Source organism: Eulemur rufifrons, chromosome 15, assembly GCF_041146395.1.
Source record: "Eulemur rufifrons isolate Redbay chromosome 15, OSU_ERuf_1, whole genome shotgun sequence".
NCBI classification, from domain to species: domain Eukaryota; kingdom Metazoa; phylum Chordata; class Mammalia; order Primates; family Lemuridae; genus Eulemur; species Eulemur rufifrons.
In genome coordinates, this window is record NC_090997.1 from 86,398,497 (window position 1) to 86,422,275 (window position 23,779).

General features: G+C 40.7%; 1 protein-coding gene across 1 annotated transcript in view; it reads left to right on the forward strand.

The window, feature by feature from the left end:
* ECT2L (epithelial cell transforming 2 like) overlaps positions 1 to 22,622 on the forward strand; it is an 83,478-nt gene extending 60,856 nt beyond the window's left edge. Inside the window, exons 13-21 of the mRNA XM_069488223.1 lie at positions 3,812 to 3,898; positions 7,602 to 7,816; positions 8,601 to 8,748; positions 10,751 to 10,824; positions 10,924 to 11,080; positions 11,768 to 11,833; positions 12,463 to 12,551; positions 20,479 to 20,651; positions 22,015 to 22,622. Coding sequence (XP_069344324.1) covers positions 3,812 to 3,898; positions 7,602 to 7,816; positions 8,601 to 8,748; positions 10,751 to 10,824; positions 10,924 to 11,080; positions 11,768 to 11,833; positions 12,463 to 12,551; positions 20,479 to 20,651; positions 22,015 to 22,142 — 1,137 coding nt within the window. The 3' untranslated portion in view covers positions 22,143 to 22,622. The remainder of the gene's footprint in view (positions 1 to 3,811; positions 3,899 to 7,601; positions 7,817 to 8,600; positions 8,749 to 10,750; positions 10,825 to 10,923; positions 11,081 to 11,767; positions 11,834 to 12,462; positions 12,552 to 20,478; positions 20,652 to 22,014) is intronic.
* The last annotated feature ends 1,157 nt before the right edge of the window (positions 22,623 to 23,779 follow it).

A 23,779-nucleotide genomic window follows, 5' to 3' on the forward strand; every position in this document is an offset into this window, starting at 1 on the left:
CTGGGCTCAAGTGATCCTCCTGCCTCAGCCTCCTGAGTAGCTGGGTGTAAAGGTGTGCGCCACCATTCCCGGCTAATTTTTTTTTTATATTTGTGGATACAGGGTCTCAGTATGTTGCCCAGGCTGGTCTCAAACTCCCAGCCTCAAGCAATCCGCCCACCTCAGCCTCTCGAAGTGCTGAGATTACAGGTGTGAGTTACCACACGCAGCCTAGACCCACAATTCTGTTGCCACAGCCTGAGCCTTAGTCTAATTCTTGCCAACCACAAACATCTCCCTGAGGGGACTCTTAATAAAGACCTTTCTGGGACATCTCAACCATTTCTAGATGGGAGCCCTGCTTGCCTGCTGCTCCCCCCCAAAATCTATCTTTAGTCCAGATTTAGTTCTTTTCAGGAAACTCTCATGGACCTCTTCTCAGGGAGAGGGCAATTCCCCATCTTTTCCGCGCAGTTCCCTAAATATTTATAGGTGCTAAGCATGCGCTAGGCACCGTGCTAAACCTGAGACCAGGCTGCAAAATAAGACACGGTCCCTGCTGTTGTCGTGGGTGAGATCTGCATATAAACAGACGCCACGGTGTGATCAGTGCCCGTTCACAGAGCACACAGGCGGGGTGGGCACACTAGGGCAGGCGTTTAATCCAGACTCCCTTTTCTGTTTCTCAGAGCCTGCTGCTTTTGCCTTGTTATGGCAGCCACCTTTTTTTTTTTTTTTTTTTTGAGGTTCTCAGGGATTGTTCTCCCCCAGGGTGGACATAGTCTCCCACCATCCTTCAGCCTGTGAAAGCCTTTGAAAAATAGCACCCAGGCCTCAATACCAACTCTGGTTCAGTAAAGGGAAGGATCGACACAGAAGCACATTACACGGGTCCCGAGGTTCCAAATTCTTCCAAAATCCTTTCAACAGCAGCTGATTCCTGCCTCCCTGGAAACCTATTGGAGTTCTTTTATCCACATTTATTCCTAAAGATCAATCTGTCACCCCAAACCCCAGGCATTTAGACCTCAGAAATGCCCCTCTTTGGAGCAAGAAAACTTGAAGAAAGCAGTAAGGGCAAAACGATAGGTACTTCCTCCTCTGAAGCATCATTTTTACGTTTGAAAAACCTAACTATTGGTGAGAACCGTTTCTAGAATCTTTGACATCTAAGGGAGTGGTCAGTTGGAGAATTTCCTCTCAAGTCACTTTCACTCTTGGACTATCTTAGATTTCCTCTGCCAAATATAATAAAATTCACACTGAATCAAGTCTTTTCAACCTGCTGGTGACTTAAACATCTAATCACATTAATAAAATAATGCATGAAATTTGGGCTTAAAGTTGTCTCATTGCTGGAAATCAGACCTGCTGTTTTTCCATTGTCTGCCTGTAATAAAACTGGAGAAATGCAAAAGTCCTTAATGCCTAGGAATTTCTTTGATGTTTTTCTTTTTTTAATCAAATTAGAAAAAAAATGTGTGTTAGATTCTCATTTGGTTTTCTATTACTTAACACTAAGAGCTTTTGCACAAAGCCCACAAAACAAATTTGGGGACCTCTAGGAGGAAAAACGACAGCTTAAATGTAAGTGCTGAATTAGGATAAAACTGAAAAGCTGATTTTCTGCGCACATTAGGGGTTATTTTTAAAAGCATGGATATTCGTTTGGAAGCCTCAGGAGCCATAGTAGGGGAAAGTGAAGCTTCTCTGAGATATTTGTTTTAAAGACCCTTCAAAAGGGGCTTGTGAATAGGATTGTCTGTCAAATCTAGGACTCTGTGTATCTATCTTGCTATCATCTCTCTCTCTCTGTCTTGCTGCCCAATCATTAGTTATTCCTGGTTTTTGTCTGCCTATAGTGTTTACGCTGACACCATGCAACCATGGTGACGGGTGGCAGCCAGAATCATAGTTCCTGAGCTCTACCTGTCATTTTCACAACTATTTATGGCCTCGAATCCAGGCAGCCGAGTGTTTTCTGGCAGAAGCATCAGCACTGACTAGAATGGCTCTGGAAAATGCAGTGTCTGCCTGTGCTCAATCCTAGAGGAAAATTCCTTCCATGTGCTCAAAGCCTATTTCTGCAAGCTGATTTCTTACGGTCTCCCTTACGTATGTCATGGAGAGAGCCGAGGAAAGACTCACCAACTCAAATTAATAGTTTCCTATAACTATACAAAGTTTGTTGCCCCTGTTACTTCCTCTGGATTTATCCCTAAAATCTAAGTAAGAGATGGCATCTTAATCTAAAATAAAAAAAGCTCAGAATATTCTAGCAATTAAATGTATACTATAAAATGAGTGAAGTTGCCAATTTTAGGTGCAAATAAAATTACTATGCCCAATTAATTTCCTAACCACAAAGAAAAATGTATTTTTTAAAACATCGCCACTGACCAGAGGGGAAACAAAACCCCACGGTGAGCAAGCAGGTTCTGAAATAGCCAAGGCGGGCTGCGGGTCCACGCTGACGCCTGAATTGTAATGCGTGAACGTTCAATAGGGCATGAGCTTTACAATAGGGCGATGTCCCAGGTTTAGACGGCTCCCTTACCTGTGAGATCCACACTACGGTTCTGCACTGTTTGGGAGATCTTAATTTTGGCCCAAACAATGTGAGCTTGATTTTCATTTTATGTCGGCAACCACTTTCTACCTACACAACCATTGCTGTCACCACTGACTCGCTGAAGTTCTCTCTCTGCTATACATAATCAGCACTGTTATTTACTTATAAAGAAGAGAGCATTCCAGTCAGAGAGAAATTTTGAATTATTTTGTCACCATTCAAGGTAGATTTTTTTTTCCCTCCAGCCATAAGTATAAATACATGCCAGGCTGGTCTGGGGAAGACAAAAGAAATGACTGAAAGACTCCCTGGAGCAGAGGCGACATGTTTGGGCTCAGATGGGGCTTCCTGGCACCCGGGGCTGGAGCTGGCTGCCCCAGCTCAAGGACCAGGGCTCTTGTTCAAAGGCTGCCGGCTGCCATAGGAATATGGCAGCTACTAAATAAAAATTCATTTTTGCCTGAATAAAGTAAAGCAAAGAAGTCATAGATACAAACTCATGCTTTCCTTCCAGCCTCGCCCCTGGACAGCAAGGGGTTACTTTGATTAGGAAGGCAACAGCCATGACTGTTAATCAGCTGCATCTCTCAGTACAAACACGGGACCGCTGTTCCATTGCTAGGTAGATGCTGGGATGCTGGGATGCTGCAGGCAGTAGGGGTGGGGGTGAGGCTCATTTTTAATGTGCTAAATGATATGGAGGCCACAGCAAGAAGAATCAGCAAGGTAAAGTGAAGAAAGGAGCAGCCAGATTGAAATGTACAGGCCTAGAAAGGGCACTGGAATTGTCAATGACACATTGACATTAGGTGAAAAGGGGAGAATTTTATAAAGTGTTGTTAGCTTTTTCCTTCTGACATCTTAAAAACAGGATAACCTATTCGCCTTCAACTGAGAAGCCACAGAGCAGAGCGGAGGTGGAAGCCTGTTACCCAAGAATGTGTGTGATTCTTTAAGCCTGGGAGGGAGGAGACCTGGCCTAGCAGTATCATTCCCTCCCTCCCAGGGAGAAGGGAGCTTCAGTGAATTTAGCTTCTCAAGTATAATGCAGTTTAAAGGAAGACAAAGGCTATTTTCTTAAAACATAGAATTTAAGAGAGCCATCCCATTTGTCAAGCACTTCATTCATCGTGTCTAGGGCCCGCTGTGGTCATGGCTGCAGGCAGACAGCTTCCGAGGGGCTCGTGGGCACAGTACCCCCTGGGCTTGCAGAGATCCCAAGCCTACTTCCACATAATCAACTTTCCATTTACTCTTCAGGAAAGAAATGTCACAGAAGACAATTCTCAGGATACAAAGTCAAATCTCAGCAAAAATGATCTAAATCTTGAAGCGCTGGTGCAACTGGTAAGCCAATTATTACATCACATGAACATACCATTTGTTTTGCTCCTGACAGTGAAGCTTCAGCTTTTATTCTGGTTAGTTCTTTGTTTTCCTTGAAAATTTCCCTTAGGGGGCTTAAAAAATATATAATTGGGGGAATCCAGCTCATAGATTTTTCTTTCAAATAAGTCCTGGACTGAAAAAGAAGTTGAGCCAGAAGAATGGAGATGTAACACCTTGGGAACAAAACCAATCTGCATGTTACTCCATGGTTTTCTGATATGATACGAGGATGTCATTTAAGGAAATGGCACATGGACAAAGGCTCACAGTTTCTAACTGATCTACCAGCTTACGGTCTGACTTCAAAAGTTGACTCTAACGCAGATAATGTCTAGGGCTCCGTCTTTCTGTCTAAAAAGCACCTGCGGTAGCTGGTCCCATCCTACTGTCTTCCCTGGCATGTATGTCCTGTTTTGTATTCTTCAGCACACGCACACACATTTATCACATTTCAGTCTCCGAATCCTGTAAAGTAGATGTTACTAGCCACATTTCATAGACAGAACTAGAGTTAGAAAAGTTAAATGGCTTCCCTAACGTCAGACAATTGGGAGAGAAAAAAACCTTAAATCCTGCATCCCTGAGCTCAGACCCAAGGGTCTTTCCCAGACCCCTGACACCCCAGGTGTGTCCACTCACTGCAGATGGTGCAGGCTATGGACCCCCAGGGCATGCGTGGTCACTCACTCCCAAATCCACCAGGAATTACCAAGGAGGAGTGTATTTACAGCGTAGTGAGTATAATAGTATTTCATCTGACTATTAATAATAATATCTGACAATGGTTTTAAGACAACAATGAAAGGTTTGACAAGGAAAACCTTAAGTCAAAATGATTGTAAATGTTGGATAACTCCAATATTCAGACATATATATACATAAATACACAGAAAAAATATAATAATGGGCTACAAGCCAACTGCCAAGTGGGATGCAGATGTAATTTTTAACTCCTTTAGATATGTCTAAATAGGTATTATATACAGATCACGTGTTTAGAAAATAAAACTTAGGTAACCAAGAACAGTGTGTTTATAGGTTTCAAACAGAGTGTGTGTTCTCATTTTTCTCCTAAATTACCTTTTTTTTTTTTTTTTTTTTTGAGACAGAGTCTGGCTCTGTTGCCTGGGCTAGGGTGCCGTGGCATCAGCCTAGCTCACAGCAACCTCAAACTCCTGGGCTCAAGCAATCCTCCTGCCTCAGCCTCCTGAGTAGCTGGGACTACAGGCATGTGCCACCATGCCCGGCTAATTTTTTTTTCTATATATATTTTTAGCCGTCCAGATCATTTCTTTCTATTTTTAGTAGAGATGGGGTCTCACTTTTGCTCAGGCTGGTCTCAAACTCCTGACCTCAAGCTATCTTCCTGCCTCGGCCTCCCAGAGTGCTAGGATTATAGGCGTGAGCCACCTCACCCGGCCTTAAATTACTTTTTACATTTTAATTTTAGTTAGTGAAATTATGATTGACTCATCTTGGTGAAGATCACATAGCATTACACTTAGTACTGTTATATATCTATATCTTTTTCATTTCAAACAAGACATTTATTTAAACAAAAAGATGCTTAACTTGAAGGGAAAACTATCTAGGAATAATTTTTTTCAAGTAATTTATTCTCACATAAAGACAGATTGCCTTATATGTAAGAGCTACATACAAGAATGTTATAAAATTGTCCTTGGTTTTACAATGATAAGTGAAAAGCATCAAAATTCTCCAACCAAACAAGGTAGGCAAGGATATATATAGAGAGAGTTAAAACAGTGAGAGCAAAAAAACTTACTGGAATATAAAGACAAGAGCTGAATGAACATGCCACTGAGGGAGAAAAGGAGTCTTTTCACAGAGCCAGAACCAGTATTTTTTCCCATCCTATCTCCTTTCTGATGTAGATCAACACATACCACTAGCCATTAATTTTAAAAATGCTTGTGCACATACACCACTTACTTGATGTACAATAAAGGAATGGGGGAGGGAAAATGAAAGAATAGAGAAAACTACACTGTAATAGGATATGATGGAACCAAATTGCAGTGTTCTAATTGAGAATGTGTTCTTGGTCTGTAGGGACAGCCCTCTGGAGTAAATAGCAGGTTCCCCTTGCAGTAGATGCCCCCTGTCTGCCCCGGGAACAGGTCGGTTGTATCGTCCACCTCCATCTCCAGCTGTGCTGGTGTGTTCGCTTCATTGATTGGGTGCCTGTCACACTGGAACCCGATCTGCCTCACCAACAAACCCTGTCCTTCTCAACAGGCCTTCATTAGTTTACTCTTAATCTTAAACGGTACCTGAGAACTTTCCGGCCCCACCGCCTTCAAATTAATATGGTCCATCTTGGCTCCTTCCTTGGGCTTTTTGCTGGCCATGGTGAGTGCTGGAATCTCCTTAGCTGCTGCACAATATGAGGACATGAGCTGCAGCAGGAGCAACAGAAGCAGTATCGTCTTATTTTATTTGGGGCACTGTGGGGTATACGTAGGGCTGGGGGGAAAGAGGAAATTGAATTCTAAGAGTATTAATAGGTCTAGGCTCAAATGCAAGGCCATTACATTTAAAAAATTAAACACTGTAACAATTTTCTATGATAAAGATGTTCATCTCATACCTTCTGAAATATACAGATAAAAAGAAAAAAAAATACCTAGTTCCAGCAAAATAAAACAAAACTTGGAAATATAGAAAACACAGGACATCTGGCAACCTAGCTAGCCAGAGAGGTGGGCTCACAGCTCCCAAGTCGGATACTTTTTCCTAAATATACTGAAAGAACAGCATATGTTTCAGTTTTTCATAATATGCCAGTAGGAAGCAAATTAGTTAACAATGAGAGGGTGTCTTAGTCTGTGTTGCTATAATAGAATACCTGATCCTGGGTAATTTTAAAGAAGGGAAATTCATTTCTCACCATCTGGAGGCTGGGAAGCCCAAGATCAAGGTCAGCATCCGTTGAGGGCTCTCTTGCTGTGTCCCCGCATGGAGAAAGGAGGAAGGGAGAGGACCAACTCCCCCCACAAGCCCTTTTATAAGGGCACTTAATCCCATTCGTGAGGAAGGAGCCCTTATGGCCTAGTCACCTGCTAAAGGCCCGCACCTGTTAATGCTATCACATTGACAACACCTGGATTTTGGCAGGGACACACTCAAACCTTAGCAGAGGGCTAGCTTGTTTCAGTTTTTCTGTCTGCAGGATAATCAATAAAACACTACTGGGAAAAAGAAACAGGAAGACAGACAAGAGCGGACAACCCAAAGGCTTCCTCACCAGACTGTAACCTCCATGCAGGCAGGACTCTGTTGTTTCTCATCATTACATAGCCAGCACCCAGCATAAGACACTTAAGACACATTTGGATGGATAAAAGTAAGGTTTCCATCTGCCCTCCTTTATATCCAAGGCTAAAAGTCCCCTGTCTACAAAGGCATAGGGCTGGCCTGATGTGAGGGGCTATTTGGTGATACTGGGGACCAGTGATGGCCCGTGGGTCTTCCACAGTCCCCTATCAAAGTTCCCTTCAACCCCACATATCACAAACCAGTACCCCTGACGGCTCAATACTTCCCCTTCTCTAACTGCGTGGACTCCAGGCTTCTTGAGGCTGTAAGCCTGAACAGAGTCATTACGCTTTTTCCTATGAATTCTTAATGCTTTTTACAGGAGAGGAAACTCCAGATGGACTCAGCGGAAAAGCGAACTAGAGTGGTCAGGGAACTCTTACAGAGTGAGAGAAAATACGTGCAGATGCTGGAAATTGTGCGAGATGTTTATGCAAGGCCACTGAAAGCAGCACTGTCATCGAACAGAGCAATTCTGTGTGCTGTCAATATCCAGATCATTTTCTCTGATGTTCTGCAGATTTTAAGTCTCAACAGGTAAACCTTGAATAGATATTTTTAAAAATAGTCATTGTGCCATGGGAGGAGCCCACACTTTATTGTTTTAAGAGGTGTGTGGAGGCTCAGTCCTTCTCTGCCACTCGTGGGGACCCGGGCCATCTCAGAGTCACATCACTCGCCACGCTGCGGGCAGGAGCGGTGACTCCCAGGGCCACGCCGTCCCCAGGTCGCAGCCAGGGTGCGCGGGTGGGGCCCGGCGCCTGTGCGGTCTGCAGTCGACAGGCTGTTCACGCGGCAGACGCGGGAAGGACAGCCACAGGGAGCCGTTTGTTCTTCCTCAGCGGGGTCTAGCTGAGCAACCGGAAAGGAACTGAAGGATTTAACGGGATTAAGCCACGAGGATCATTTGCTTAGAGAGCCCAAGGCTGGGGGTCAGTTTAATAACAGCGTTATTTTTGAGTGCACACTCTGAGAGAGAAAAGGGATCTACCCGAGGGCAAAGAAAACAAACTCAGCATGTGCGTCTCTTGCGGTAACTCTCTGGGTAACCTGGAATAAGTTTCTCACCCTCAAGGGCCCCCAGGCAATGCAGGGCTTGAACTAGGCTCTGCAGGGTTCGAGGCCGGTGATAGCCCTGGCGGCCCAGCTCCCCGTTCCTGCCGCATCCGCACTGCTCCGTGTCGAGAACAGAGTGCTTGCCGGAAGCCCTGCTGCAAAGCACGAGGCTGAAAAAGGCTGCACTAACGACAGTGAATCAATTGTTTAAGTTTCTAGGTTGCTCTAGCTAATAGTTCGTGGCTATGCTTTTCTCACATTGCAGGAGGTTTCTAGATAACCTGAGAGACAGACTACAGGAATGGAGCCCCGCTCACTGCGTGGGGGAAATAGTCATAAAGTTTGGAAGCCAGTTGAACACGTACACCAATTTCTTCAACAACTACCCTGTTGTTCTGAAAACTATCGAGAAGGTAAGTAGTCAGTCATCCCATTAGACATTCTGAGCTCAAAAGGACGTTACGTGTGCAACCCAAAGGACTAGAGTTAATAAGAAAGGTTCTTCTCTGCTCTCAGCTTCTAGCTCTCCTCCTGTATTCTGTGAACTCTTTGAGGACAGGGACCCTGTCTCAGGGGCTAGCACCGTGCTTGACATACTGCAATGCCTGGGAACTGGTTGTTGAACTGAACTAATCCTCATAAAAACTGCCAGACTTTCACCTGCCCCAGACACCCTGCAGTTCAGTTCCAGGAAAAGGTTCAACAGTTGGGTAGAAGCAAGACCAAGCCTTCATTCCAGTCTGCTACTGTGATCCTGTCTGGCCTTGACAAAGTCAGCTGTCTTACGTAGAAAGTGAATTAATAATCCATACAGGCCAGGCGTGGTGGCTCACGCCTGTAATCCTAGCACTCTGGGAGGCCAAGGCGGGTGGATTGCTCAAGGTCAGGAGTTCGAGACCAGCCTGAGCAAGAGCGAGACCTCCGTCTCTACTAAAAATAGAAAGAAATTATCTGGCCAACTAAAATATATATAGAAAAAAATTAGCCGGGCATGGTGGCGCATGCCTGTAGTCCCAGCTATCCGGGAGGCTGAGGCAGTAGGATCGCTTAAGCCCAGGAGTTTGAGGTTGCTGTGAGCTAGGCTGATGCCACAGCACTCTAGCCCAGGCAACAAAGCGAGACTCTGTCAAAAAAAAAAAAAAAAAAAAAAATCCATATATTTTTTGAAATAGGACATTCAACTGATGAAGTCTCACTATGAAATAATGAACCTTTGGGTCTGACATTTGGTCTTCCATTCCCTAGACAGCTCACTATAAACAGTTGTCCCTGTTGTGACTTATGTCATTATTTAATCTGAGCAGGAATATCCAGTTCTCTTCTGCACCATTTGCTGCTCTTGTTGGGATCTCTTCTGATGGGAATAAGATCCCTCTCCCTCCCCTCCTCAATTTGTATTGAAAGTGTGGCAGCAGAGGCCGTCTTGCCACCTGGTAGCCACGTGGCAACGTGGCAGTGCACTTTGTCAGTATCCACTGTGCCCACGTGTCTTCACTGAGACCCTGCAGGGAAGGCCTGCGGGCTGGGAGGCCTCTGGGTGATTCCTGCCCTTGGACATCTTCCTGTGCAGTGTTCCTCCCGCCCCACCCAGGGGGTTTAGTCTCTGCTGGACAACTTGACGATGCAACTGACCTTGAGGACAAGACTTGGAGCAAAGCATCACATGGTATCAGAAACAAATTGGTGCCAAAAATTTTACAGCTATGGATAATAATACTTATTTCATTAGCATAGCATGTGCATATAAGTACTCAATAAATGTTAGCTATTAATATTGAAATCAGTGAATATTTGATTTCTAGAAATTAGCATTACTGACCTCTTTTAGGCATGTAAAAGGATGTAACTTCACAGGTGCTCTAATAGTGATGAATGAATACATTTTAAAACAGATATTAAGTATAGTGGAACACTCATGTAATATTACTACAGAAAACATGAGTAACAGCAGTACTAACAGTGGACATCATTCATAGTCAAGTTTTTGCTATAATGAAATAACATTTACTGCATGACGGGCACTTCATGGATAGGATTGTTTTTTTCCCACGCCCCAGAATGAGATATGATGTCCATTTTACAGATGAGAAACCTGAGGCTCAGAGAAATTAAGTAACATGACAAGGTCACATATTCAATGTATTCTTATTTGAATCCTGGCCCACCTGGTTGCAAAGTCCATTCTTATTTGTCTTTACTGATTAAGTTCAGTGAATAGGGTCAGGTCTATAGTATAACTAATACACCATAGTTAATATATTAGGAAGATACCAATAGCACTAGTAATACTCTGATCAGATGTAGACGTTGCCCTTTTACTTTGAGTGTTCCATAGATCATGCTTGCTCGGTGGAACAGAAGGCCATACAATGGGCCCATAGAGCAAAGTTTGACCATCTAATTCTCACCTTTTAGTGCAGAGAAACGATACCAGCATTCCGAGCTTTCCTGAAGAGGCACGATAAGACCATCGTTACCAAGATGCTGAGGTAAGTGCTGACGGGGAGCACAGCTGGAGCCCCCCAAAGATGGAGCGTTCCTTGACCTTCAGATAAAGACCAGAGTCTCCTTCCATGTGCCTTGTCCAGCCTGCCGGAGCTGCTTTTGTACCCATCCCGAAGATTCGAAGAATATATTAATCTTCTCTACGCTCTGAGGCTCCACACTCCTGCAGAACATGTCGACCGTGGGGACTTGACCACTGCCGTTGACCAAATCAAAAAATACAAAGGTTATATAGATCAGGTTCGTTGCTGATAAGAATCCGAGTCCTTTAACAATGTTACAGCGCTTTTGTGGTACTGTCACTCAGAGACCCTGAGATACTTTTGTCTCCTTGTGTTGTTCTTCACTTCATATCTTTCATCCTTTTAAAGCTAAATCAGTAGTTGTCTTCAGTGATTTTGAACCCTGAAGGCATCTATTCCAAGCCAAACAACATGAGAGAGAATGTGTTCAGATATCCATACAAACACAGTAAAACCTCTACGAAAGTTTGAAGAATGGGGTATTTGGATTGATTTTTCTGGATAACTGAAAGAAAAAAACCAAAATGTAAAATCCATTGTTTCTGAAAATATTTTTAACATTTTAATTAGCTTTCCTGCCTTAGTAAGTACAATGATCATAACTACTCTCTGAAGAAGTAATTAAGCGTCCTGGAGTACAGTCCTACCCTTCTGAAAATACCACTGTAGTATTGTGTGTACTGTACAGGAGTCTGGGCTGAATGTAAACTGCTAATACATTATGCTTTTTTGAAGACAGTTTTGTTACTTGCCTTTGTTTTAAAACATTGGGTACAGAAAATTGAAATTTTTTATTATATGAAATCGTATGCTCTCTATCAAGTGCCATAAAAATTTTAATCTATGTCTTTTATGAATAAAAATGTCACAGTTTGAGTTTGCCTAAAATCACCTTTCTTCCTAGATGAAGCAAAACATCACTATGAAGGATCAGTTTTCAGAAATACAGAGAATCATCGGGGGGTGCCCCGTACGTATTCTGACGTTCTTGCTGTAGCTCACGCTCATGAACATAACCTCAAGTCACTGGCAAAAGGAGACAAACGGATCCCAATGCAGCTAATGTTTGTGGGGTCCCCGCTGAGTGTTATTATTTCAGTTTGCACATTTGGTAGGGAAAGAGAAGTGTTGACTGGATTGCAAAAGTCCAGAATCTCAGAACTCACAGAGTCTGCAGAACTTTATCTCTGGGTCACTGTTCACACCAAGAGATCATCTCTGTGATTAGATTGATACAAGGGGCCTGCCTTTTTAATCTGTACTATTAATAATTCATTCACTTCCTTTTCTTCCTAGCTCCCTTCTTGCCCACCCCCAACTTTGTTTTTGATAGTAAGAAAGCATTTACAAATAAAACAATGATTTCAGTAGTTTAAAAAAATTTGATAACATTCTTGGACATAGTTTTCTTTATCAACACTGTGGTCTTTCTAAAGAAAGCTTGTTTTATAAACCATGAAAACATTCACTTTTTCATAATTGAACTGATTTTTAGTCAACATTTCCATATTCTGGGATATAAAATGGTTCTGCAATAGTGAGATTTTTTTAATTTAAAAAGATTTATATATGCTTCTAATTTTGTTTTTGATTTTATAGACTCTGTCAGAAGCAAACAGATATCTGATTAGGATCCAAGAAGTAGCCCAACTTCACTGCTGTGATGAGGAAATAAGTTTCTCTTTAAGGTAAACAACAATTAACTACCCGAAGGCCGTGAACTCCTACGAGCAGGTGACTCTCTTACTCATCATGTATTCCCAGCATTCAGTGCAATGTCTGACATGTTTTTACATAAATCTTGGACTGAACTGAAGTTACACACATACTCCTCAGAGATAGTGTAAGGTACTGTATGACTGTGCTCTAGGCAGCTACTGGCAGAATGAGAGAAAATAAGCTGTCCCTGCTGGGACCACAAACTCCACAGAAACAGGAATTCTGAAGGTTGGTCACTTTCCTACTTAGATAAGATCCACGTGTTGATTTCACACAGATGATCTTCTCAACTATAAGAAAGAGAGGACCAATTTATTGTTATCCTCAGATAGTTGTTGAGGTCACTATTAAAAATGACCTCATGATATCTAGTTTGCACAGTGCTTAGAGTAGTGTAAGAACAAAAGATAGAAGGATGCTAATTTCCATAAATTAGTTACCCCCTTTCTCCTTTCGAACAAGGATGGGCAAACTTTCCTCTAAGGATTCAGAGTTAGTAAATATTTCAGGTTTTGCTGGCCAAATGATCTCTGTAGCAACTGCTTAACTTTGCTGTGGTAGCACAAAAGCAGCTACATAAATGATACAATACATAACAAATAATACACTACTCATAAACAATACAATACATAAATGAACAAGCATGGCAGTGTTCCAATAAAACTTTATTTACAAAAACAGGTGGTTGACCACACTTCACTGATCTTTGCTTTAAAAAACTATTGTTACAGCCTTACCAGGTTCACTACCCGCTGCTCAAGAGGAAGCCAACACATTGGGAGCACAGGGGTTATAGCAGAGACAGAGTTTAATATCGCAGGTGCCAAGCGAGGAGATGGGAGGAAATTCTCAAATCCATCTCCACATTAATAATTTTGAAAAATTTTCAGCCATTATTACTCTAAATATTTCTTCTGTTCTTTTCTTTGTCTTCTTCTTCTGGTATTCCCATTATACATATGTTATGCCTTTTGTAATTGTCACCATTGCTTGGATAGTCTGTTCTTTTTTTCCCCCCATGGTCTTTTTTTCTCTCTGCTTTTCAGTTTGGGGAATTTCTATTGCCATGTCTTCATGCTCACTGATTCTTTCCTTGGCTGTGTCCAGTCTATTAATGGGCCCACCAAAGGCATTCTTCATTTCTGTTATGATATTTTCTATTTCTAGCATTTCCTTTTAATTCTTTCTTAGAGTTTCTGTCTCTCTGCTTACATTACCCATCTGTTCTTCCATGTTGTCCACTTTTTCTATTAGAGCCCATAACATATTAATTGTAGTTATTTTAAATTCCTAATCTGATAATTCCAAAATCTCTTCTATATCTAGGGCTGGTTCTCATGCTTGCTCTGTCTTTTCAGTCTGTTTTTTTTTTTTTTTTTTTTTTTTTTTTTGCCTCTTGGTATGATTTGTAATTTTTTGTTGAAAGCCAGACATGATGCATCAGGTAAAAGGAACCAAGCTAAATAGGCCTTATTGTGAGGTTTTGTATTTATCTGACTAGGAGTTAAGTTGTGTTTACGTCAGTGACCAGGTTTGTTCTGCCTGCAGGCAGCAAGCCAATTACTGTAGAAGAGAAAAGATTTTATTCACAAGGCCACTCTGTGAGGAGACAGGAGAACAAATCTCAAATATGCCTCCTGAAAAGAGGGCTTGGGGGTACTTATGGCACACAAAGTGGGGTGTGGGGAAAAGCCAATGGCTGGTAGAAAAGGTGAGGTAAGCAGGGTTTCTGTGCACGTGTAATCAAGCTACATGACTTTTCATAGGATCTAAGTGCAGAAAATGGCAGCATTTTAGCATGATCGGGGGTGGAGTTTTGGGGCCTCTGATGTCAAAAGGTCACTCTTCTGGCACCCATCAGGCCCAGTTGAAGGATCAGTGGCCTCAGTTGGCTTGAACTGGAAAAGAGCTACCCTCTAGTTCCTGAAAATCAACTTTTTAAGCATCTGTTACTATAGTGACCCACAGCCAGAGATGTTATCTATAAGGAAGCTAGTGGGAGTTTTAAGATCAACTAGAAGCTATTAAAAGCAAGTGAGGCAGGTTAAGTTTGGAGGGCTTATCAGATTGGCCCTCAGTTTCATTCACTGCTTATTGCAGCTTGGTCTCAGAGGCTACAGTTTTCTCCTGGGTCCTTGCTTTTGTCTTCCTTATTGTCTTTGTGCTTCCCTAGAGATCCCTTCTTAAATAGGGTCTGAGCCTTGCACTTCTTTCTGTTGTTATTCCACTGTATTATACAGGAGTCCTGCTTTGGTAGTAAGATGCGACGGGAGGGGAAACATTCTATACTTCTATGATCAGTTTTCAGTTTTTAATGAGCCTTTCACTTCTGAGCTGTGACCTTCGTAAGTGCTTCTCAGCTTTTTTTTCTTTTTCTACCTCTGAGACAGGAAGGCTAGAGGTGGCTGTTGAGTATCTCCCTTCTCCCAGGTTTGTTAGCCTCTGGTAAAGCCCAAGTTGGTTAGGTTCTGACAAAAGTTTCCCTTGAGCACAGGCCTTTTGTTAAGGGGAACAAAACTTCCTAGGCACATTTCAAAATGGTACTCCCCCAGGAAGAAGCAGGGGATTTTTCTCAGCTCTTCACAGTGAGAACCCAGGGGGCTTCTGGAGGCAAAACACACCATTGTGGGAGCCCCAGAGGTCTAATTGCTTAAACTAGTCTGCACTCAATCTCCAGCAAGTAGTCAATCACCATTTAAGTATTCCTATTCCATGCTGGCTCCCGCATAGTTTCTGTTTCTGATAAACTGTGATTCTCTGTGTCCGTTTGTCTCTCCAGCTTTTGGGGAGGTGATGGTTTGTTTACCCTGTAACCTCAATTCTCTGATAGATCTGAGGAAAGTTGTTGATTCTGAATTTCTCAGCTTGTTTTTTGTTGTGAGGATGGGATTAACAACTTCCAAGCTCTACATGTTAAATGGAAGCGGGTAGCCTCAGTTATCAGAATTTACACTTCTATCTTCAGTATTTGAACAACGGAGTATTTTGGGGATAATACAAAATTATTTTACAATCTAATTATGAAGTAGATTTATATTTAGCAGGTACTGAGAAAAGAAAAATAGCTCAGAGCCAGTCAGCTAGCTATGTGAGGTATGTGCAAAATTTATCAGGTCCAGAGAGACATTAGGTGTGGAACTTGTCATTCCTCACCCCCACCCTGCACCCGTGACCGGGGGCAATTGTTTAAAGGTATTTTGTTCCTGAGTAGCTGCCTCACCCACAATTTTCATGCTCCTGGAATTTGCCATATAAAGAACAATGTATAGCTAATGAAAAGCATGTTATCTAAATGTAAATTCTTGGTAAACGACTCAGGAACTGCCTCTTCCTCAACTCCTGGCCTCCCAAGTAGCTGGGACTACAGGCACACTGCCACCTTGTCCAGCTAATTTTTAATTTTTTTGTAGAGGCAGGGTCTCACTATGTTTCCCAGGCTGGTTTCAAACTCTTGGCCTCAAATGTACCTCCTGCCTCGACCACCTAAAGTGCTGGGATTACAGTTTTTCTTTTCCTTTAAAAATCCACTTGCAACTGCTGCTAATTGGAGTGTATATTCAAGGCAATTTGAATCTAAGCTCTTGGGTTGCAATCCTTAAGCTTGGCTCAAATAAGCTCTTTACTTATATTGATTTTGCCTCAGCTTCTATTTTTTAGGCCAATAGTACTTTCTCAGTGATTCCATTTGACAATAAATACAAATGTAATTTCACATTAATATTTGAAGTTAAGTAAAATGCTAACAGGCTCATATTCTAAAAGATATCAATCAATATTAGCCTGCAACCTTTTCTATCATTTTAGAAAATCACATAAAATCCCAAGAAATGCCATTCCCATGATTTCCATCAGGAATTTTTACTTGGAGGAAAAACACTCTGTTTGTATTTATACATATAGTACTGATTCACAAGAGTATAATGCCTTAGTTTATCATGTTTTAACTGCTCTCATTTGACACATTTATTACAATCACGTGGTGAGGCAGGTAGGACTGTTACCGAGAACTCAGCATTTGTCCACGAGGCCAAATCAGAAAAATGAAGACAAGTGTTTTGGGGAGGAGGAAAGAGATTTATTTTGCCAGCAAAGGAGGAAAAACGGCAGACCTTCTCATCTCAAAAGCCAAATGTCCTGAACATTCCACAGGAATACAGAACTTTTAAAGGGTGGGTTCTCAGCTTCAGGCAATTACTATTCAACTATAGTTGACGATTCTGATCATCCCTTCTCAGCTGAAGACAATCTTGTGACCTCCCTTTACCAGGTCAGGGCTCGGCCTCCCATTGCACAAACAAAAGACTTACCCTGCCCCTCCCAACCATGGGCCTGAGGCAGGGATGCAGGCTTTAGTTCTCAAAAAGGAGTGGAGGATGTTTTAAAGAGACAGAAAATATTTTTGCTGTTTTTTTCCAGGCCACTCCCTCTGTTACAGGACAGGAATCTGGCTTAAGTTGCCTGAGGTCACAGACCTTTTACGTGCTAGTCTGGAATTCAGAACCAGGTCTCAGTGCACTGGCAGTGCTGTTCCCACCAACTAGACTGGCAGGTGGAAAGATGCATGAAACCTTCCTCATAATCACTCATCAACATAGCAGCAATACTAAACAGACAATTAGTTAACAAGAGCTATGACACAGAACAAGTAAATGTTTGGATTCTAAATGAAAAACTTTAGGATAGGGATGAAGTAAGAGAGTCATTTTAGGAGCTAGCAAATTCAGAGAGCATTTGTTCCTCTGTGGACATAGACCAGAGTTTTGGGTATATTAAGGTTTCATAATATGTTATGTACCTTGGAACTTAATTGTATTATTGTTTTTTCAGAAACACTGATTTTCATTTATGTGACTTTAAGCTTGCTGAATTTTAAGCATGCTTTTTTTCTTCCAGTGGTGTCTGGCCAAAGGCACGGAAGTGAAGCTCGCTAAAACCGGTGACTAGAGGCCCAGCCTTAATCACCAAATGGGGCCCTCCACCTGCCAGTCCCAGAGTCTCCTTGAGGAAAGGCCCTACTTACTACTGCCAAAAAGGCCTTTACTCTTTAACTTTACTCTTAGCCTTCCCCAGAGGGACCTATGGTCATTTACCAGTGTGACTTTGCATTGGAGAAAGGGTACCCAGACTTCTCAGGGACACTAGACTCTGGTTCAGAATTGACTCTTCTTCTGGGGACCCAAAAAGGCATTGTGATCCACCAGTCAGAGTGTGGGTGTCCAGGCACCAGGTGATGAACAGTTTTGGCTCAGGTCAGCTCCTGTTCTGTTCATTCCAAAGTTCCTGTCCTGAAAATTTCTTTTAAAGTTTTATGTATTTATAGAAGTTGGGTACTTTGTGCCTTTCTCTGTCTTTGGGCTGGTTGGTGCAGTATTTAACAACAACAAAACACTTCTAGAATGGAGTTAAGAATTTATATTATAGCAGCTGTGTTTCATTTTGCTGAGTCATTGAACCTATCTGTAAATAAGCAAAAAAAAAATCCTATCCAAGTTCAGGGAAAAAACCACCTTTGGAGTTGATTCTGAGTGTGAGCAGAGGCATTTCTGAAACACTAGTAGAATCCACTTCAGCTGCTCCCTTATGTCAATATTAAAGGTGAAATCACAGTTGGCCTTCCATATCTGTGGGATCCGCATCCCTGCATTCAGACAACCAAGAATCAAAAACATTTGAAAGAAATAAAAACAAATAAGAAACCAATACAGACTAACTATTTACATAGCATTTACATTGTATTAGGTATTGTAAGTAATCTAGACATGATTTAAAGTACATGGGAGGATGTGTATGGGTTATATGCAACTTCTACATCATTTTATATTAGAGGCTCAAGCATCCTTGGATTTTGGTATCACAGGAGGTCCTGGGACCAAATCCCCATAGATACTGAAGGACAATTGTATTTGCTTTTGCGTATTTAGAGGAATTGTTAAAATTTTTAAAACCTGTTTTGTCTGTGGATGAGAATTGTTGGGAGAGATCTAGGGGGGCTTAATTTAGTAAATGGCTTTTGAAAAGATTTTCTCTACATAAAAATCATATATATGTGTGCGTTTTAAATAGCACTCTCACAATCAGATTGAAATAACCTCTTGTGTGTTCATCTTTCCCTCACTCATGTCCTCAGATTACAAAAGGTCTCCCTGCTAAGCACCCTGAGCTCAGGTCAGTGTGGCTGCCCCTTCCCCTCCCTGGCCCAGTCACCCATCTGATCCAGGTGGGTCAAAAAACTGTAATTCTCTTTCAATTATCTCTGCTCTCAATGTTGTCCTTCCCAAAGGAAAAGAACAGAACACCTATCTACCAAAGCAAGCACCCTTTTGAATGCCACTTCTTCAAAGCACTCTGTAAGCGTATTCCCTAATAATTCAGATAAAACAGCAAAGTTTTATTACAACTTTAGACATTTTTCTAATCTTTTTTTTCTTTCTTTTTTTTTGAGACAGAGTCTTGCTTTGTTGCCCGGGCTAGAGTGAGTGCCGTGGCGTCAGCCTAGCTCACAGCAACCTCAAACTCCTGGGCTCAAGCGATCCTACTGCCTCACCCTCCCGAGTAGCTGTGCCACCATGCCCGGCTAATTTTTTCTATATATATTTTAGTTGGCCAGATAATTTCTTTCTATTTTTAGTAGAGACGAGGTCTCGCTCTTGGTCAGGCTGGTCTCGAACTTCTGACCTCGAGCCATCTACCCGCCTCGGCCTCCCAGAGTGCTAGGATTACAGGCATGAGCCACCGCGCCCGGCCTCTAATCTTGTATGATAAGAGAAATAATTGTTCATATCAGGGATATGATAAAAATATTGCTCCTCTTCCCCGCTAAAAAAGCAAAACATGGTAGAATTCTTTTGCCTATTTAAAGTAGCCACTCACCTGATACTTCTCAGAGCATTGCAAACACACCCCCACCTTTCCTGCTTCCTTTCTCCCTTAATCTCTATCTAGTTCAGTACACTCCATTAACCTTAGAATAACCTATCAACTTGACCTAGAATATTATTTCTTGCAAGATACCAATAAATGTGAAGGAAGGGTTTGAAATGCAGTGGTCTCCCCAGCTCCTCCCTGTGTATCACCTGGTGCTCTGCTAGAGTACTCACACAGGATGGATGACCCACCCTGGAGCCCAGTGACACCTGCCACACAGTGATCAGGCTCCAGCAATAGAACAGCAAAGAGGTTAACAGATGGGAGGCTGAGGACATCAAATTTTGTCCCTTGATAAATACGCTTACAGTTGACCATGATAGCAACCTCAGTGAAAATGAAGAACTATTTGATTTTTACCTTCCATACTGATAAAGTATATTAAGTTTCCTATCAACTTCTTTCCAATCTAAAGTAAAATTTTTATATTTACTTCTACCTAGCAGTTTAATGCTTCCTCCCAGTCCCCACTTTCTACTAAGATATCTCGTGCCACATTTGTTCTGCTTTTCTCTACCCCAACCTGTTACCCTTAAAGATGAAACAAAACAAAAACTTGTTTTCTTCAGATTGCCCCAATACATCAAGACACCAAGCTCAATAAAAGTTTAACACCACAGCTATAATGTGATTCATTTCATAAGGGAGGAAAAGTTCAATGTTCATCTTTCCCACATTGATTACGAAATACTTGTCCAATGGACAAGCTCAAACCACTCCACCAGGAAATTTGATGGCCCACAGTTTTGGTCTAAGACAGACAGAGAAGGGACTAATCACATCAGGAGGAATATTATACTGAGAACTTCAACAAGCTGCTCAAAAGGTCTGCAGTGGGATAAAACCCTTGACTAATGGCCAGTTTCAAAATGGTTAACCAGTAACCATAGTACCTATGTTAACTAGTAACATAGGTACAAAGCATGTATGTACCTATGTTGCTAAAACTGTCCCTTCTCCATTTTAACCCAGGCTCTATGAACACATCCGTGACCTCAGCCTTTTTCTCTTCAATGACGTCCTGCTTGTTTCTAGTCGGGGCACATCTCATACTCCATTTGAAAGGACTTCAAAAACCAGCTACCAGTTCATGGCATCAGTGGCCCTCCACAGGATATTTGTAGAAGATATTCCAGATTCCAAGTGTATGTATTCTTTTCTTTCCAAGAGACAAATACTATAGCTATATTACACAAAGCTTATTAACCAATAAAAAAGTAGGAAAAGGACTGGAATTATAATTTACCAGTTTGCAAATAATTTCCCAAATATTAGGATTTCATGAAATAATGTAAACTTTCATCTACCTGTGAAATAGCAAGGGACAGGAGTACTGGCATTGTCAGACATGCACCCTGGACATTAGGAAAGCAGCTTTCAAAAACCACAAAGGGAGGCACGACCTCATATTATCCTGAATTCTTTGAAGCAGTCTGACACGAAAGCTGGAGCTCTTAACCACTATTCTATACTGTCTGAAGGTGCTACAGCTTTGAAGCATATTTTAGATATTTATCTATTACTTTTCCATTCTATTGGGACTAAGTATTATTACAGATTGGACTGTACCTTTTCTTCCTTAAGTCTGCATTTAAATTGGGAGGTTTTTTTTTAATAAAGGAATCAACATATTTGTAAAGGATGCTTAGTAACTTAAACATTTCATTTATAATAATTGCAACAGAAATATTTGTCATAAGAAATCCTACTTAAAACTATTGTACCTATTTTTAGTTATTATCCTACGCTCTACTTCCCAAGCTTAAGAGGATCCGTATCTCTTTCCTATATTTCTGTTAGGCCAAACAATGTGAATGTAACATCTCTCATTCTAATATTTTCACTCCAATGTAAAGACAGGATTTAAAGTTAAAGCTGCAACTAAGACCTTAGAGAAGTAACCAACCCCTTAACTAAAAGGGCTGCTTCCCAATGGCTTCAGGCCATTATAAATCTGAGCCTGAGAAAAAATGAATAAATATTTCCACCTAGAAGACAAACTCAGGTAAAAGGAATTAGTTACCTATAACCACCAGGTATGGGTTAAATAGTGTACGAAACATGTCTCCTTTCCCTCCCACCGTGACAATTAGAACACTGCTAATGTAGCCTAATAGATAGCGGGTGCTCAGCCAGGTAGTGGCTTAATTCTGTCACTGGCCCTCATACCCAGGTTATCTAGGTCTAGTTCTCAGCATCTCTACCTACAATAACTATTGATAAAGTCTGTCACTGATTCCAGTTCCTTTTGGAATGGTTGAAACAAGGAATTAAAGAACATTTCATCATCTATCATTTAGTCTTTAAAATAACTGCTAATTACAATGATATAAAAGCAATACTTTATATTTGAATTATTCAGTAATTTTAGGACATTATAAACTACATTTGTATTGGATCTCTTTTTAAATTTCAAAAATTCTTAAAGATGACTTGATTTTTGAATTTTAAAATATTTTGATTGTTACCTGCAAGGATTAATTAGTGTACCTCAAATGCTTTTTACAGATGTCAAGAATGCATTTATTCTTCAAGGTCCAAAGCATGAATGGATTTGTGCTACAGAGGTAGAGGATGACAAGTTCCAATGGCTGTCAGTACTCCAAAATGCAATCAAGAGTAGTATAGAGAAGTAAAACCAAACTTAAAGAAAACATCAGGGGTGCCAATTTTCCCTGGCAAAAATAGTCAACATATATTTTCTGTTCCAATGAACATCCAGTAAGAAACAGAATGATTAGTGGTCACGGATGATAAGAGGATGAATTAGGATGACCCTTAAGGTGCCCTCCAACTTTAAAACTTTATTATCTATGCTCACTTATGTAGAATGTATCATAAAAACAACTTAAGCCCCCAAATTTGAACTAGTTCTTTTGGCAGTATTTCATGGATAATATTACTTACAGTAATTTGACTGTTGTGATGAAACCTAAGACACAGTAAGCATATTGTATGAAGTTTTGTTTTATCATTTAATAAAAAAATAAAAGCAGAATGAAAGGTGTTTTTTTCTTAAATGATCTGTCTAGAAAAGTATTTTAATATGCTGACAATTTACCAATCATCTATAACATGTTCATGAAATAATTACTGATTTAAAAATATGTATAAGAAATATAAATGGCAATTTACTAAAAAACTTGGCATATATATCCTTAACATGAATGTACTCCTCTGTAGAGCATCAAAAATATACCACTAAAAAGTTTTTTGTAATTTTTAAGTGTTTTTGTTTTGGGTAGCAAAACTAAAGTGTTAGATCTTCCAAAAAAGCAGCTTTAAAAATATTTGTGACATTGTTAACTTAGAAAGCAATTGAAAAAAAGCAACTTCTAAAAAACAAAAATAAATGGAAACCTAGCAAAACTTGCCTATGATGGAATTTAGCTGAGTAAAAATAAAAAAAGACAGTTCTGTTTAGAACAACAGCAAAACAGGTGTTGAGTAGATTCCTGGGCCTTTAAAGCCTTCATTTGGTTATTCAACAAACTGAAGCCATACTGTTTGCCACTTGGAATTTTAGCTGGTATGTACAATAATAATATTTTTACCTAGTTGTTGCTAGATGAAAGTTATATTAATCTTGGAAGCTTTAGGTTGTCAGTTTCCTTTTTGCTTCATATTCTCATTTAAGGTAATAAAATTGACTGGTCTAATCTAGGATTGTGAACCTAGGTTATTTAAACATTTTCTTCTTTCAGCAATGAAAATACAAATTCCTAATTCTTAAACATTTAAATCCTTGTTTAAAAATGTACAAAATTATTGTGTTTTATTAGCATAAAATCAAACTTATGATTCTGCTAAGATATATCCATACAGCTTAACATCTATGATCCTATAGACAAAATAAATCTTAAAGAGAATATCTGCTGTTAGCAGTGAATGCAAATTTACAAGTGTGATCAAAATGTATATATCATATAAAACAAATTCTAAAACAGTATATTATCCTGAACAGGGCACACTCCAGAAACTCTTTGTTAATAGGAAAAACGTGTCTATCTGCCAAAACAAAAAAAAAAAGTGAGAAGATGGTACTTGAAAATAATCCCTGTAGCTTAATAGAGTTAATAGAGTTAAGTGCATAAATCATGCAAGAAGTGGTGATGTTTCCAAGAAGACAGTACTCATGTAGTGGATTCACACTACCCTTCACCATGAGGGACAATTAAGAAAGGCCTATCTTGATAGCTACTTCATAAATTTCCAGGACTACTGCTGAATTAACATCTCACACAAAATAATGGTAAGTCACTGATGAAACTGA